Source organism: Dermacentor albipictus, chromosome 4 (genome assembly GCF_038994185.2).
Source record: "Dermacentor albipictus isolate Rhodes 1998 colony chromosome 4, USDA_Dalb.pri_finalv2, whole genome shotgun sequence".
NCBI lineage: Eukaryota > Metazoa > Arthropoda > Arachnida > Ixodida > Ixodidae > Dermacentor > Dermacentor albipictus.
Window position 1 is genome coordinate 144,228,437 of NC_091824.1, and position 18,119 is coordinate 144,246,555.

At 43.0% G+C, this 18,119-nt stretch overlaps 1 protein-coding gene across 8 annotated transcripts in view; it reads right to left on the reverse strand.

Annotated features, from left to right (window-relative positions):
• Positions 1–1,619: 1,619 nt before the first annotated feature.
• Positions 1,620–18,119, reverse strand: part of chb (chromosome bows) — a 230,035-nt gene continuing 213,535 nt past the window's right edge. For all 8 annotated transcript variants that reach the window (XM_065432085.2, XM_065432083.1, XM_065432088.1 and 5 more), the window contains 3 exons: positions 17,730–17,798; positions 15,258–15,377; positions 1,620–3,792 (listed from right to left, as the gene is read on the reverse strand). In XM_065432085.2, the coding sequence (XP_065288157.1) occupies positions 3,691–3,792; positions 15,258–15,377; positions 17,730–17,798 (291 nt within the window). In that variant the 3' untranslated portion in view covers positions 1,620–3,690. The remainder of the gene's footprint in view (positions 3,793–15,257; positions 15,378–17,729; positions 17,799–18,119) is intronic.

The window sequence follows — 18,119 nt, forward strand, 5'->3', positions numbered from 1 at the left end:
TTTTTTTTGTAACGCAGAACAAACATGTGCATACTTGGTCGGCATACAGGGATTACATAAACCACTTTGCTTGTGCTTTCATATAGCTTTTCTTTATATATATCCATAAGTATATCCGCCAAGATAGCAACCAACCAAACTTTAGCCAGGCAGCTATGCCAAGTACAGGAAACATTTTCCGATAAAAAACCATGCTGATGAACTCAAGAACATCACCCCTATCCGGCTTGTCCCCTACAGGTGCCAATTTTCTTCACTGACGACCTAGTTTCACTACATTTCTTTCATCCACAGAATCATGAAATGCGTATAGCTGTAGAAAGAATGAAAAATTATTCTTCAATGAGTTTTGTCAAGTTTACAGAATATTGACTACATGCGACAACTCTTGACAGGAACATCAGAAACCAGAACATGAACTATATTAGGTCTAGCATACTTGGAAAGCACATATCCAGCCACTTGGAAAATAAGCCTGATATATAGCATTGTGAATAACAGTGAAGGTAGTGAACCTGCTTCACGATGACCTGCTAAATTCAGAAGGCAAACTACTGGGATACAAGCTGAGGCACAAGAAACGACAGGACACTGTGCTCTTTTCTTGCACCTTAGCTTGTGTCTCAGTAGTTCGCGCTCCGAATTTAGCCGTGCTTCCATACCAACTCGCCCATTTTTCACTTTTGATGACATACTAGCTAACACTGAAGAGCAAACACCCAGCCGTGTACCTTCCTACTCATTTTACAAAGATTATTTCCATATATAAATCTTGCAGCATAGGCGCAATCAGAAAGTGTTTCAACATGTATGCAACATGTAAATATTTACTGTACATCTGGGCTTTTGCTTTTGATGCATTAGTGTGCATAATTGTGCACACAGTGCCCGAAGGGATTCTCGCCACCTCTTGTCATGCACGTCCACCAGAATTTGCCCTAATTTCTTTTGCTCCAAGCATAAAAATGTGCCTTGCATGTCCGCAGGCAAATGGGCGCAAGCTGGTAGCAATGATTGAATTAAATTTTTCTGGTTTCCATACGATTCCTTCTTGGGGATGTTGTTGAATCGGATGCACAAAGACTGCATTAAATGCACAAAATACAAGATTTGCCAAATAGTAATGCATGGTCTTCTATGAATGCATTCTGCGGTAACAACTTTTGATACAAACTTCACTTAGCTAGGCTGGTTCACAGCACTTAACGCTATCTCAAAGTGGCACCTGCACCACAGGAGAGTAGTGAAAATCTAAGTATGTAATTTTATTGCACTCCACCCCGATTGGAAGACAGCCACTATGGGCAAATTCATTAATGAGTTTGAGCAGCACGCATGTGTTGATATGCTATTTTGTAGCTCGAATTTGCAAACTTACGGCTGTTGAGGCATAAGTTTGTTGTAAGTTATTATGGCAACTGTTCTTAGACACATCTTGCAGCTGACCATGCAACAATGTTCAGGCAGCAACATGCAAGTTGTGCTATGTCCTTTTTTCTCCCATGCATTTAACTTGTTCAGATGAAGTGTTTATTCGCACTACATTTCTGCCTGGCAACAAGTAATTGATGACAGTGACAAAGCTAACGAAAGAAATGATCATGTCAGGCCCAAAAAAATCAAGACAGTAAAAATGTTTATTCCTGACTTGTCATTTCAGAATAAAATCTTAAAAGCACAAAGGTCTTAATGGGGGGAACAGATGTTAGGACATGCCTTTCAAAGTGTCACAAACAGTGAAGTGTTAATCACTGTGTAGAAAAAAAAGAAAAGAAGCATGGACTTGCATGGGAATGTACACTATACAAGTAATACCTTTGCAAATGAAAGGCTTTTCTTTTTTGATCCTCTCTAAACAAAAATGACAAAGCATGCAACAGAAAAGTACTGGCACTACAAATATAAATAGTCCACTCGAGCAGCTACAAAATTCATTAAGCAGCATTGTGCAAGTTACACAAGATGAATGCCTTCAACTGCCAGCAGCAATTCTCATCAATTACAAATGTTATTTCCTCTTACACAGATGCAACCTTACTGAATGCAGGCTAAAGCAGCGCCCTTGATTTGTGACAGCCATCTTTTTCTCTTTTTCTAATACGGCATCTTCGAGCACTCAACACATAAAAAGAAGTACAAAAAGAAGGTAAAGGACTACGGCACTACATTTGTATGGCAGCCTGGCAAGATGCCACAACCTAAGTCATGTTGTAGAAAACACTCTGAACAATCACACGCGTGGGCCACCAAAAAATGGCATCACTCTTTCACCTGCCTCACATTCTATTGGCAGCAGGCAGCAACAAGGGAGAAAAAAAAAAGGACTAACATACAATGATCAAAGCAGCAGCAGCAGCAGCAGCTTCGAAAGCCATGAGAGTTTTGGCAATGTTTCTATTTCAACACGAGAAAGCAGCATGTTAGATGGCTCAGCTTTTCTAATTGCATCACACTTACTCCACCTGTGTACATATATATATATATATATACAGGGTGTCCCATATAACATGAACAAAGCTTTAAAGAACTCTACCTGTAGGAAAGCATACACTTTCATGTTGAAGCCCCAGCAAGTAAAGTTGCGCCTTCCAGGCAAAGAAGGGGAGGTGGGATGGTGGGGAGGGGGTTAACTTATAACTGATCACAGAGTCTTTTTCACAGAATATTGCAAGTTGTCGCAAATGTTGAGGCATGAAATTTCATGCTCCAATTACAGTAAAATGAAATCAAGCAAATTGAAAGCAAGGTCAATGTTGCATGGGACATCCTGTAGATTGAATGTATGGTACCAGCATCAGCACTCAGCCACAAGCACTAGGCACCTAGTTTACTGGCACAAAACTAGTAGGACACTATGCAGCAGTGGCCACAGAGTTCCCCTGTAAAGCTGCCATGAAAAGGCAATCAAAGAAGAGAAGACGCAGCAGTCGTGCTACCAACGTTGCATGTTACATGAAAAGTTTTGCTAGACGAGAGTTAGGCCCAGCACACTGGGCTACTAGTAACGTGATCTGCATGAACACAACATTATCTCAAGACTGACCCTGCATTGTGGCAGTCTCGCATGACACAGTCCAATATTACAAAAACTTGCCTAATGGGACAAAACTAGGTGTAGCACTGGTGAAGCAGTCATGCTCTTGCTTGCTTACGTGGCTCAATGTGGGTGAGCGTTAAGTGTAACTGGCCTGAACCACAGTTCGTGCACGAGCATGAGTGTCGCGGCAAAATTCATAAGTTGAGAGCACGCTTTGCCCTCAGTTGCCAAGTCTTGCACCACAGCAACTTGCTGGTGCAACTAATCTGCCCTGCTGAGGGCTAGTCAACTATTGGCAAAAATAATGAGACATTGAAGTACATGTGTACACATGTGTAGATACATCAAGAAAAAACAAAATGGAAGTCCCTGAAAGCAACCAACTTGTTCACATAAAAGTGGAGCACTGCTCTCTCTCACAGCTATTGTAATGGAAACCTGAAGACATGTACTTCGCAGCAAAATGTGCTGTAGTCACACACTCAAAGAAAAAAAAGAAGCACACGGCACTTAAAAACCACGTTCCTGTTTGAGCTGCTGCAATAACTAAAGCTCAGCACGGGGCCACAGTTATTAGCAAAGCAGCAGCGAAGCAATGGTGGCAGCCCAAAGGGAAGCATGGCTTGTGAGCTGCTGCTTGGGCCATCCCCACTTTAGGGATTACTGGAGGAAGATGCTGTATTGGAGGGGGAGCCAGGTGTGCTTCCACTGCTGTTGCCCTGTGCCCTCTGGATGTACAGGTTGAGAAGCTTCAACTGTCACAAGAAAAGAAAAAAATAACATACGAATTCAGTGGCATGAAACAGACAAATGAAGACTACTTACGGACAGGACATTATCGACTTGTCAGTTTCTTTACCATATATGAAGGTCAAAACCCTCTAATACCCCTGCCACACGGGCACAGAAAATGACATTAACTGGCTAATGCCTTAAACTTTAATGCCATTCATGGGGTGCCACATGGACATGCTTAACAGCATTAAAGCTTAATGTCATTCACGACATAGTGCGTTCTCATAACTCACTTTGCCGTCAAATGCATACTCTTGTTCCCAATGTCTCCACATTCTGACGTGACTAAAAAATTATTAGTGAAGAACAATTAATATATTCTTCACTTTCTTTAAAAACTGCTCTTTCTCGTGGCTTAGTGCGTTCTTACAATTATTACAACTCATTTGGCCGTCGAATGCGTACTCTTGTTTACAATGTCCCCGCTGTGGCCGTAGTGACGATATTCTCACGATATTAAAGGGAAGCTGAAACACTTTTCGAAAAAAATGAGTTCTCTGCGGCATTCTACAGTTTTGAGTCCCCTGAACACGAATATCTCGTTCAAAAAGGGTGGAAACAAGCGCAAGCGGCTGTTTTTTCATGAAAATGCGCACCAGCGCCTCAGGGTATTGCGCGAACGCCGCTGTTGCCCGTGATTGGTCGGAGCCGCTGTGACGTCAGTGGCGGCAGTCGCCGGTCGGCGCCGCCGTTTGAGAGCGTAGCACGCTGTTCTGTTCTGGCTGCATAGCTGAGTTGTAAGCATTATGGAACGTTCTCGCTGTCTCGGACAGCTTGTATTTTCGCCGTACATGTTCGAACCGACAGCCGATACGGAAAACGATGGCGGCAACGACGATGTTGAGTGTGCCAAAAGCGAGAGCGATGTGTACACCTTCTCGCGCGCTGGAAATCTTAGCTGTTACGTATGCTTTTTTTTTTTTCATGTAGCTGCACATTCCAATGACGGGAGGAAAAATGCGCTAAAGTGTCACTGGGAACTTGCTGCTGGAAGAATGCCGAAGCACTAACTTCTCATTAGATTGTAAACACGGGTACAATTCCGCGATGTCAAGCACCTTGCCGCTGCTTGTCTGAAGTCCCGTGGTTTTCTGAGCGTTGATACACGATCGCGAACATAAGTGCCGCGTTTCAAAGCGCGCACATGCAGTGCTGCGAGGTACAGTCATGGAAGTTGCTTATCATACACATCCAGATCGAGATGGTCAGGGGGATTATATGTGCAATATTCAGAATATGGTTCGACGACTTTGCGATTGTGGCTCGATCAAGAATCGGTATGGGCGCTCCATGCTGGTGTTGACATAAAGATATTAGGCAGTTTTAGCACCGCCGTGTGGTAAACATAACTGCAACCGTACGTCGAATGTCACTAGGCAAGCCTATACTCCAATTTATACCTCAGGTGCAACGCTGTGGAAGCTACGCACGAAGTCCGGTTACCAAAATTTATTACTGCGCGCGTTTGCGTCTATGGTTCGCAGCGTGCCAGCGGCATTTGCTCGCGCGAGCATGCACGTGAAGCTGCCGCGACGGGCTGCAATTAAAGAATGCCGAAAAGAAAATTGATTTAAAAGAACGTGTTAGCAGCCGTATAAGTACACGGATTGTTTCTATGGGTAAATTCTTTTTTTTCGTTCAGAGCTGAGGTTATATATGAAAAGTTTTCTCAAAAATCGGGTCAAGAAACACCGAACTTTTTCTAAGTGCGAACGCAGCCACTGCAAGAAGTATCTCAAGCCTCCACAGCGTTGCACCTGATGTATGAAACGGAGTATAGCAACGCTAGCAACAACGCGTTTCCGCATTTGTCGTAAGGCTATCCGGCTATCGCGGAAATGGTCCGAGCACAGCACAGTTGATTTCGTCGGCACGAACTTATCTCTCCTCACCGCACTGCGCTGCAAGCTTCTTGTGCTTCGGGAACCTGTGAAACACCACATCGTCTCGCCCGCGTGTGTTCGCGCAGCCGATTGCTGCACAGAACGAGGGCATGTTGGGCGCCCTTGGCTGTAGGCACTCACGCAGCACAGAAGGAAAGAACAGTTTACGAAAATCGCAAAACAAACGTGAGCGGCGGCGGCGGCAAATCTCTCGTAGCGTCGTTCAGTAAAGCGCAGGACGGAAAGAGGCATGCCAGCGCATGCCAGCACGCCGGTCCTGCAGCTCGGTCCCCGCCAGTGACGTCACTCTCGCCGGTTCTCTCCTCTGGTAACCTCCTCACCCGGCGCTCCGGGAAGCGATGGGGGCTTGTCCGCGGGGGTGATTTAGAAAGCGATTTCCGCCCCTTATATTAACAAAACGAAGAAAAAAATTTCGGAACCGTAAGTTATTAAGTCTGTTCTTCCCAATCCCAGCAATTCATGGAAATTGAAAACCGCTTCAGCTTCCCTTTAAGCAAACTTGTAGATAAAAAGAACTAATATATTCTTCACTTTTTAAAAGGAGCTCTTTATTTTTGTAGAGATTAGCAGGTGATCTTGCCGCTACTCACGGCTAGAGCACTAATCGTGAGCGCATTAGCCAGGTGAAGCTGTTTGATTGCACGACGGCGGCTCCTTGCCTTGTTGGCCTCATACTGAAGCCTTCGAATTTCTCGACGATGCTCGACTCGAAGAAGCACATACGCCAGAACAAACTGGAGCACATGGTCAAATTGTTCAGGATCGCTGCTTGACAGCTTTGAAACTGTGAGCGATATTTCTCCAATTTCAATGCTTTGGCTACGCTATGGATTGGTCGTCGAGCTATAGCTTTGGCTTCAAACAGTTTTTGGCTGGGTGCAACAATGACATTCCTGAAGTGAACTATATACAATACGCCAATTAATGTTTCTCATGTCGTTTCATAAACATCTGCTCCCTAAACAACTGTTTTTTATTGTATTATGATTGGCAAGCAAACTTAACCATTTCACTGCAGCTATCGCCATTGCAACACTTACTGTCATTAAGTATGCACGTGTTGCAGCAATTGAAATATAATGGCATTAAGAAACTTGTTTTAAACTTTTAATGGCATTAACCTCGCCTGTGTGGCACAGGTATAAATAACTCTTAGCAAAAATACCGCCACGCACCAGAGTGCCCTTAAATAATCTGAGATTACAGTCGAACCTCGGCTTAACCAAGTTGTACTTGCAGTTAAAAACTTCATTAAATGATGAATTTCGTTAATTCGATGTTTTTTTCTCTGAAGTTTCAGCATTACCAACAACTTCACAAATTCCCACAGCATTTCCGGTGGATAGTTATCTTATAAAAGCACTTATAAACAAATCTCAAGACCGCTTCATAATAGCACGGTTATGAGTGACAGCACGTGCGGCGAAGATCGTGCCAAGAGCAATGCATACACATGGCTCACGGCGTCCGAGATTTGTGTGTGCTGCATCTTGGACGCCATGGCTGACCGCACTTTATGCCCACAGCCAGCGCCCACAAATTAAAAACAAAAGTGTAAGAAGATAAGGATATCCATCCTGGAAAGAAAGAAAAAAGTCGCAGGAAGGCGACAACTACATGAAGTAAGGGTTGTAGTTTTATCGGTGTCACATGCACACATGGAACAGATCTCAGTCAATGACCACGAACTCTCTCACAACGCGAGCGAGCGCTTCGCAGAGTGCCTAGGAAGCTTGAGATATCGCGACCACCAACACTAGAAATGAGGAACACAATGCGCATCAAGGCACCAAACGCCTTGGTTCACACTTTGCCACAGAGATTACCTCCGAGATACGGCGCGTGGCCCATATCTTGAACGGCGCACGCTTATCATGTAAAAGTGTGTTACTCCCTCCCCATCCCCTTTGCACAAAAGGAATCATCAGTTTTTGTGTTTCTTCGAGCGCTGTGAGCTGCCGTCAGCCCACGGCCTCTGCAAGTTGTTTACCAACGTGACAAATGGCACAGCGGTGTTACTTCCACTCAAACTTTTCATCCGGAAGGACACTTGAAATAACTTTCGCCTCGGCCAACATTTTTATGGTTTTTGCTAGATTTACTATTATGCTAGATTCAACGCTATATATTTTTTTCTTTACCGATACCTTTTACTAAAATAAAATTTTTTTCTCCACGAATGTATCAGGATGTCTACCAAATTGACATTTACAAATTCCCAGAGTTTTCTAGGTTTTCCCCGAGTGCCCTTGCAAAATTCCGAGTGACACAGAACTTTGTTTTACGTCAAGACAGGCTGACACTATGTCGCCCGATGCTGTCACTCTCTCGTAAGCATGCTAAAAAATGAGTTAATCCAGTTTGAATAGTAAACAGTATCATTTATTTTATATATAAAAAAATCTGTAGCGAAGGGTTAGTAAAATACACAGCGAATAAAATAACTTTGAAAAAAAAAAAAGTAAATCTCACTGCAAATCGAGTACAACATACAAAAATATGAATGAAAACGAGATGCATTCATAAACAAATGTTTTAGAATATCCCCTTTAGTCACGAATTATGATAGACTGTCAATACATGTGTGAAACAGGTAGTGCTGGAGACTCCACTGAAAGCAAATCAAGGTAATAGAATGACTGAGCATTTTACAATGAGTCATTATAATTACAGAGTAACTAAATATTTTATTGTTGTAAAGTCAGTCAAGCTACACTTCTTCACAAAAAGGATTAAATCCCCCGCTCGAATTGCATGCACAAGTTATTCATTAGCCTCAGGCATTTCAAGAAATAAAAAATATATATATTTCAAGGTTGCTACCGACATGCCCCATATCAAGCATCACGCAAAACATGGTAGTGCCTTCACCAAAGCGATACCCTGTAACAATACATATCACTCACAAGCAAAATGGAATTTAGGTTAACAGAATGTTCAATTTGCCATAAGCTTAATGTCCATGCTTTATTCCTTGCTACCACTGCACAGAAATGGCAAAAATAGGTTGCGTCTACAAATGTGCATGCCGTGACTGAAGGTGATATGAGCTACTTTTATCAATTTTAGGAAGCTCATTGGTGTGAGGCCCGAACTTTGTCACAAATGAGATTCTCAACAGCTGGTGTGCCAACCTCAACTCTCCTGACATACTCTCAGCCTGCGCACATGTCGTCACTAAGCTTTTAGCTTTGACATAGCCACAATATCGAACGGTGACGGGCCTAGAGGCGTCCCCATAGCTCTGCTCACGATAGAAATAGGAGGCGAGTCAAGTCTGAACATTGTCAATATGTAACGCATACACATAAGGTGCTATTATTGTAAGTCTAGCCTTGAGCTCTATTAAGCTATCATTCAGGTGACAACAATCAGAGGTGTGTGTCTCGATGTATCATGCGGCGTGCCGCACCAGCGTACGTCCCAATCCAGGTAACTGCGAAGCTCCGAGGAAACTCGTTTTACTAGCTTTCATGCTCCTAAAATTTCTAAACATTGTTTATCTGGCACTCGGGCATCAAGCTTTACAAAATAAGTAAATGTAAAATAACTCAATCGAAAGGGCTGTTAACATGAATAAAATTAGTTTATGATAGTGGCCATGAACACGCCACGATCAAACAGACGTACGCGATGCGTTGAAAGATTATGCGCACTCTTAGGTACGTCTTGAAAGGAGCCTGTGCGTGCAAGGGCACCTCGCCTGCTCGAGAGAGCTGAACATAAACGCGATGGCATCAAGTCCTTTCTGTTTATGCTGGCAATACGAAGCAGATGCTTCTCTGCTATCGCAGTGGTGGTGTCACCGCAGCTGAAGAGGCACTTCACCCTTGCTTCCGAAAGTTATTTTTGCAGCCGAATACAGCAGAGTGGTAGCCAGTTGACCTTGATTCATCTGACATCACAGAAATCCCAGACAGAAAATGTTAGAATCACACTAATTTGCAATTAAATCGCTACCTTTGCAAGCTGCTGCTGGGAGAAAACGGAATCCGCACCTACCAGTACGAGGAGTAGAACAGTGTGGCACGCCGGTTAGAGGCTACATTCCTCTTCGCTGATAAAACGGTCTATACATTACAGCTAAATCTTGTTATAATGAAGTCAGATCCAACATAAAAATACATTAATTGTATCCAATATTCTTAACTTGTAAGCATACGTGCCGACAAGGGCAAGAAGATTGGCAATCAGGCTTGTGCGATGCCTATTACGGTCCAGCAAAGAGTCTCCTGTCAATTTTGACGGCCTGTCAGTGGCTTGCCATGCCAACATGTGGCACGTGAACAGTAAGTTACGAACTTGTGCTTTAAACTGCTAATAATACATGACCATGTGATCCGTGTGGCTCACAATGAAAGAAGTATTTCAGCAGAAACGTCTGTCTGGTGGCGACAGTGAGCACAAGTGGCGTGATAGCGTGGTGGTTGGGTGAGGAGAAAATGCCATTTTTGTATTTTTGTGGTAGTACGATAGATGACGGGGCTGACGTGTTCCCATCATTTACAAGCTCTTTCATGGGTGAAATGCACAAAAATTGTAATACTGTCCCACATTTTGTAAAATTTTGCCAGATTTCGTTCAATAATGTCAAGAAACAGAAGTTGCGGACATTTCTGCAGCAGTAATTTCCTAATACTGCTGAAATTATATGCTGCGCTGCCCTTGAAACGAGCTACCAGCAGTATCTCTGAGCAGGCGACATCTGCCGAAGCCACAAATACACTCACTCGCATGCAGTGTGCATGTAGGTGACCTTGGGATGCATAGCTCTGATTAGTTAGGGTGCGGTATGTTCCTATGAGCAAACTTGTTTTCTCTGGCTTTTTTGTCTCTCTTGTGCTTGCAAGCTACTGTGTTGCACCGGCCGCACATATTTCTAAGATATTACGCACACACTTCTTGCATTGCCACAAAGGTGAGCACTTTATATTCATGCCATTTGAGGATGGGACAGAAATGCGTCGTGCTGAACTCCAGCAGTGGCTACACATTCAAACAGAAGCAGCTGTCAAGGATAGAAAATGACTGATGGATTTGTCAGCAAGGTAGCCATTTCCGTTAATGTTACAATGCAATTCTTTCCTTTTTTTTCTTCACTTGTGAGCCAAAAATCAAGATGTAAGATTTTGTACTCCTTCCCATCTCTGGTTTAAATATTGTGCAGATCCATACATTAAATATATCATTCAGAATTTCTTTGTCTGTGTGTGTCTGTCTAGGATGTGCTGATTTATAGACAGATGTGTTCACATTAAATATTCTTGTGATAGTGGTTTTTGCATGGGACAAGGACTACCAAATGGACATGGCTATGTAGTTACCAGGAAGGCTCATTTAGGTTGGTTGGTGCCGGAATATTGCAGACTTCTGCCAGCAGTATGGCACATTGAGGGCTGAGGGAGCTTGGGACAAGATTTGCTGCCTTTCTGCACTACGCGTGATTTGTCCGTTAGCAACAATAAAGAAAATGAATCAATTCGTGTGGAAATTTGCTCACGATACAGAAGTAGGCAGAGCACATATAATGGACTTGCTTTCTTTTTGCCAGCGTTGTACAAATCATAAAACACCTTCAGCTTGAGGTGATGCTACACTATTGCAGGCGTTTATGATTCCAGGCACAGGCCTTTAACAATTTTTTCTCTCATATAAAGCACGGAGAGATAGCACCAAGTACCACTTACATACAAATTAAAGCAGAGAGGGTAAGTACTGCCATTTGTTGGAACAAAGGATGCTTCACTTTTTATGCCACATTTGAAGATATCTTACCAACCAAGGCGAACGAGTTGTACTGTGGCTGCGAGAACCATTGCCATCACACTTTACATAATAAACATCACAAAACATTAAGGTCCTTTTCCAAATACTACATTTATCATTTTAACAAATGTCATGTTATAACTGCTTCGTAAATAACACTTGTTTCTTAAATCTAAAGGCATTTGGAGCTGGCAAAGGGGTGCAACAAACAAGCACATCCATTGACGAGTAGAAGTGTCTAGCCTTGAGCCAGCGAGCCTCCCGGTGACTTCAATGGGATGCTGGAGTGAGTGCTGTTTCGCCTCCTGGAAAATTCTTGCTTCGTAGTGTGGCCACATGGGATAGTCACATTGGCTTGCCGTTTGAGGGTCAGCCAAGACAAGCCATTGGCCATTATATAATGCACATGAACATTTAGAAAGTGCCATTTCTCAAGTTGCCTTTCTTGAGTATCTGACATTTTTTGCTGTCAGCATATATATACTACTATTGTGCTGCGAGCAAGCACATATTCACTTTGCTGTAACCAACACTGTACTGGATCATAAATTTTCAGTTTCGTTACAGCAGTAGAATACTCTGACAAAGCATGGCCATCCAAATTTTACATATACAGAACAACCTCCTTGATATGCTCCTGTTATATATGTATTCCCAGTGCCAACATTCTCAATCGAGCACACAAATGTAGCGCCCTCCCTTGCACGGCGCCTAAAACTCTGATAGAGCGTGCCTGCATGAGAAGAAAATAAAGACAGTGCCTAGTCGTGGCACGCGAAGCCACAGCTCGCAGTTCTTTTCCAGCATCACTTCTGATCAGCTGTCTTTCTCCTTTGCTCCTGAAGCATAAGCCTAAACCAAAAATTATCCAACAGAGTTATGCTCATTCTTTATAGGTTCACATCTTCCCAGAATACAATTTTTTCAGCACTAATGTTCAGTACGTCGCCAAACCGTGATCGTATAATACGTTTCCCAGTCGCTGGATCCCACGTTAACAAGAAAATGCACGAGAGGTGCGCCTGATTGAGAACAGTATACAGCTGCCCGCTGCAACAGCTTCACCACAATACTTAACTGCCCGTCTTACTCAGTTTTCTTATTTCGGTACCAGCAAACCTTCTCTGAGGCTGTCGCATGTGGCATTTACGGCTATCACTGGAAATCCTACTGCGATAAGCATCCTTGCCTATCTGTTTCAGAGCATGTGGTGCTGTCGCAAGCGTAGTGCACGCTTTTAATAGGCGATAACCAAAACTCACCGCCATTCCCTGCTGCAGACTGCAATCATATACATTTTCTGGCCACTAGATCCCATGTGAACAAGAAAAGGCACAAGGCGCATGCGATGAGAACAGTATATAGCCGCCTGTCTCGTGTGAAAATAACAGCGTGCACAGTTTCTTATTCCGGTACCAGCAGATCTCCACCTATCTTCACCTCTCTGTTTTACACCACATGGTGTGTAGTGCCATTGGTAGTGTATTACACAGTGTTAATAGGCAATAATACAAATGCGCTGCCGTTCCCTGCTGCAGGTGGCATCTGGCTTCGCCCACCAGCTCAATTTCGTTTCGGTTTCCCATCGCCCTCTTAAAACACCATGCAATAGGAAAACAGCAAAACGCGTCTCTGGCTGCCGGAGCACCACTGGTCTGACACTCACGCGTTGGTATCTCATGCCACAGCTATCTGCACGGCGCATTGTATTACGTAGATGTCAACAATGGTTGAATGTCAAATTTTTAGTTACTTCGAATCGTATGTTTTCCCGGTTGGTAAATTTTTTTCTCACATTTTTTTTTTCAATGCGTATGAACGAGGTTCTAGTGCATGTTGTTATAACCTATAATTCACTACATCCGTATTCATCATATCAAGGCTCAACTGCACTTTGCTTTGGCATCTTTGTGAATGATGGCAATGATCTTGATGAGCTGCTACAGAGATCTTGCAGTATCCTTTGCAATTTGTCAAGTTCGTCTTGTGATAACGCTCTAACAATTAATAGCTCCAAATCAAAGGCCATATTATTCAAGGCAAGAGGCAGGCAGTCTTTCTTAAATCAAGAATTATTGTTGGATGGCGCGCCCATTGTGACTCTGACCAAATACAAATTATTGGGCATTACGCTTTCAGAAGATATGAACGGGACATATCACATTGAACTAGTTATGAAATCATTGTCATCTGCCGCAGGTGCATTGTCCCGTTGCAGTCATTTTTTTTTCCAGAGGAAGTTGCAGATATATTATGCTTTGTTTGAATTATATCTGAATTATTGTGCGCTTGTATCGGTTACCACTATGAAACATAATCTTCATGCACTTTTTCAACTTCAAAAACGAGCACTTTGACATGTATCGAATGTACCTTATTTCCACTCTACTGCGCAGCTTTTTGAAAGTTATAACATAATACGAGTAGCTAACCTTGATGAATACCGCCTACTGTATTGTTTTTCCTTCGGCTCCAAATATTCTGAAACATTTTTAAAACATATGTCCTGACTTGAACGTGAAAGAAGTGACAGGTGTACCTGCAGCGAAAACAGGTGTTCAGTACCATACAGGCGTAGAAATTACCAGCTAAGACACACGCTACCTTCACTGTTGAATAAATTTGGGAAAGAAAATGTTATAAGTACCTTGTCTCGAAAACAAATTAGAGTGTATTTTTGTAAACATATTTTTGAAAAGTGATCTTTGTAATTAATGTAAATGTGACCCATTGTATTTATATATCCTAATGGATCAGTGTTTCCATATGTTGACTTACTGCTGCCATGTGAGGGCTGTTACGATCGGCCTGCAGGGGTACTGAACTGCAAACCCTTCCCAGCCCGCTGCAGTTATTTCGTTAGACCTACAGGGGTGGCGATCATCGGAGAAGCGACCTTCGAACCCTTCCCGGCTCGCTGCGACGAGTCCCTTCGTAAAGCCAACAACGCCTCCTCGGACAGCTCAACGGCGCCGGCAAGTCTAGACACGTTTGGCGGACCGAGTATTGTTAGTTGGCTTGCTGTCGCCTTCACCGTTTACTTGGAGCAAGGGAACTCCTGGAAAAGGGTGTTTTGCAGTGCTTTCTCACGGGCCCCAGAAATCGCCACAGTCAATGGACAGACGCGGCATCTAACTGCGAAGGTCAGCTCTGAAATCAAGAGCTCTGCTTAGGTCAAGTGTATCAACCTGTCTGCGAGAACCCTGTCACCTCGGTATGTTCAGTGAAACCTATGCGGAAGTGAGTGTGTAAACCCTCCCCCTCAAAGGTAGGTCGACTAAGATGACATTGGAGGTTCCTATTGGACGAAGGTTGAATGGCAGTTTTCCCTCACCTAGGGATCTAGGGAGGACAGAGGGTTTTTAAGCAGCCATTTCCAGCTGTTCGGTGTGCTTTCTTTTTCAGTCATGCTAGACTGATGAAATGTTACGTTCTCCACCCTTCATGGCGACATTGTAAATAAATCCCATATTCCTCATTCTCAATGAGAACAAGTCCCTCTCTTGAACAACATCCTTAGTGTGGATGAGTCGGACGACGGCATGGGCCAGCTACCACTTATTTCATGCCCGACCCCAACTCTTACAGGGCCTTCAGGCACATTCAAGCTGTATGTCGCAGCTTTTTGCCGGGAGGACCCCCAACAAGTTTTGTTGGAAATAAAACAGTTGATTGATTGATTGATTGATTGATTGATTGATTGATTGATTGATTGATTGATTGATTGATAAGCAGATGAACAACAGGGTGCCTACCTTGCATCCCGTAAGGGAAGCCAAGTGTGGCTTCATCAATTCAGAGCCGACCACGCCATGCAGTGTCACCATACAAAATACTGCCGCCTTCCGTACAGAACTCTCGCTGTGATCATACGCCTGCAAATGAAAAAAAGCACAATAAACGAGGCTCCACTAGACACCCAAAATTGCGATGCCCCAACATGAATGACTCTTTCACACAATAAATGGGCAAGACAGAGACCACAACTGGGGAGTAGCACCAAACTTTTTTACTAGGGGTGTGGGAATACTCGAGGAGCAACATTGTGCAAGCTTGCCATGACCCTCTAGATTTTTGAATCTTTCACAGATGGCAAATCACGCTGAACCTGACAAGGAAATGGCGCTGAGACTGACGCTGTCACTATTGACGTCACCTCTGCGATAACCAGTTGGGCCAGACATGTGCATGATGACGAGCCAGTTTCAATGACCTGGAGAAGGCTAATGTCAGAATCAAAATAATGAAAGTTTCATCCATAGAAATGAATTGGCTTCAGTTGGTATCAAATTAATAGACATTAATAGACAGGTTGGGATCGAACCAACAGCACATGCTTGGGAGTCTCCTAGCACTGCATAACAGGAGTGTTGCAAGCTATCCATAACGTGGGCCCATAGAAATCGGGATATACAGTATGGTCTACTCTTATCAAAGGCAACACCAAATTAGTATGCCACCACTGATTACAGCTCAGTTACAGTATATGAAGGTCCGGATTTTTCTTTTATTAATAGAATTTCTGTTGAACAGAATCTGGTGCTTTTCACCGAGTCAAATGGTTTAGCGACGTTCTGTTGTGCTGAATACCAACGGGGTTCTCAGTTTAATAGCGGACCTGTATTGTGGTAATCTTTTATTGCACGAAAACTTTTGCTGTCCAGTCTGTCCACAGAATGATGATGGGCTGTCCCAACTTTATGGCAGGTGGGTTATTGTAAGGCAAATCTGTGCAACAGACGAAATGACTGTGCATCACATGACTCCACTCTGCACGTCGCAGGCACCAACGGTAAAGAGCAAGCCCCATTTGCACCTGCTCTTTACTAAAAATCAAATAGTAGATATTCAATTCGCAAAACCAATTATTCGAACCTTCACTATTCGATTTGGTGATGTATTAGGGTATTTGCCAAACTCATACCTAAAACAATTTATTATGCAGGTTCTCCGGAAAGCATCAGTGCAGGCCTTCTTTGTATACTCAATGTTCAAGCCTTCCAAATGTTACACCTAGGATTTTTGCTCATGTTAGATTTCAGAAAGCCTTCGGTCATTTAGCAAGGATGCTGACTGGGCTAGTTGGTAATCCATGTTTAGCATGACCAGCACAAGAGGCAACATGGGGATGAAAATGGGATAAGTGCCAACTTACAACTGACGAATGATTGGTAGGTATGCAATGTTTATACATGCATACAAAAAGATTACATGAAAAGTTCACATGAAGAGAATCTCACAAAAACCCTGACCAATCGCTGACTCTCACTGCACATGCTTCCTTCTTACAAGAATCTTATTTCCTTATTACATGAGGCCACCAATGGCTTGCTGACACATGCACACTGTTTCATAGCCATATGTACTGCTTCACTAATTATGAGTGTTTTCTCGTCTCTCAACTTGCAAATCACTGCAATCCGCTTTAAGTGTGGGGCATAGCCTCATACAGTCCTAGGTCAACAGCACGACACTTAATCGTGGAATCCACAACTGAAGGTTAAGAACAACAGTTATATGACAGCTCTTTCATAGAATTAGTTTGGTTGCCATAGGCATGCCACTTTCAAATGCATATATTAAAAAAAATGCATACACTAATTTGACATGACCAATTCAAAACATATGCACAATAACAGCATTTGGACAGCCTACAAGAAACTTCCACATTCTTTTCCTCTACCATTACATCTATAAAAAGACATTTAAAAATTTAATTTACTATTGGTAAGTGGTCAGCTGTGCTACCTAATCATCATTTTTATATTTTGTATTTTTCAGGTTCTCCTTTGGCTAGAAAGCAGGGCCATCTACATTAGCAGGGAAAACCAAGCTGACAGCCACTTAACACATGTTAAAGGATGTTCTACATCCCCTACCAAAGCTATGAGTTGTGGTGCAGGCTAACACTCCTATGTCCTAGATCTAGCACACATATAATACTCAAGAAAGTGGATGGGAAAAAGGCACAACATAGCTAAATTGGCAAGAGCATCACACGCATAATGTGAAGACATGGGTTCGTAAGCCACTTGAGGCCAGTTTATTCTTCCACTTTATTCCCTTTATGCATCATTTCTACATTTCAATTAAAAAAGTAATTTGCCCTAAGGTTTCCTTGGCGTCATTGTCTCGGCTTCTTATGATTGTAATTTACAAAAATTGGACACCTCTGTTACATTGCTTTTTCACTTAAAACAATGGGAGTTAGATGTCATAAGGGTTACCTTAAGCAAAACAGGCATCATCTGTGGCAGAAGCTCCACAATTATCCTTTTTGGATGTACTTCCACAAGCTGCAATGAGCAAAGAAGAAAATGAAGACAGGTATTAAAAAATAAGTTGGCAACACACAGCTGCTCACAGTTCGACACATGTCGCAACGTAGCAACACTATCAAGTGGGCACCTACGAACTGCCCTACAATGTCTCGTATCCAGGCAGCACAGCACAATGTCGGAAGGCAAAAGCATAGAAATTTAGGAAGTACACCTTTTACAGACCCCAATGAACACAGAAAAGAAGCAACAATGCTAGGAGGTTTTGCCAGAAACGTCTACACTGAAGTCACTTTTATTGTTACCATACATTGTACCTGGAGAATTGGAACGAAGTGG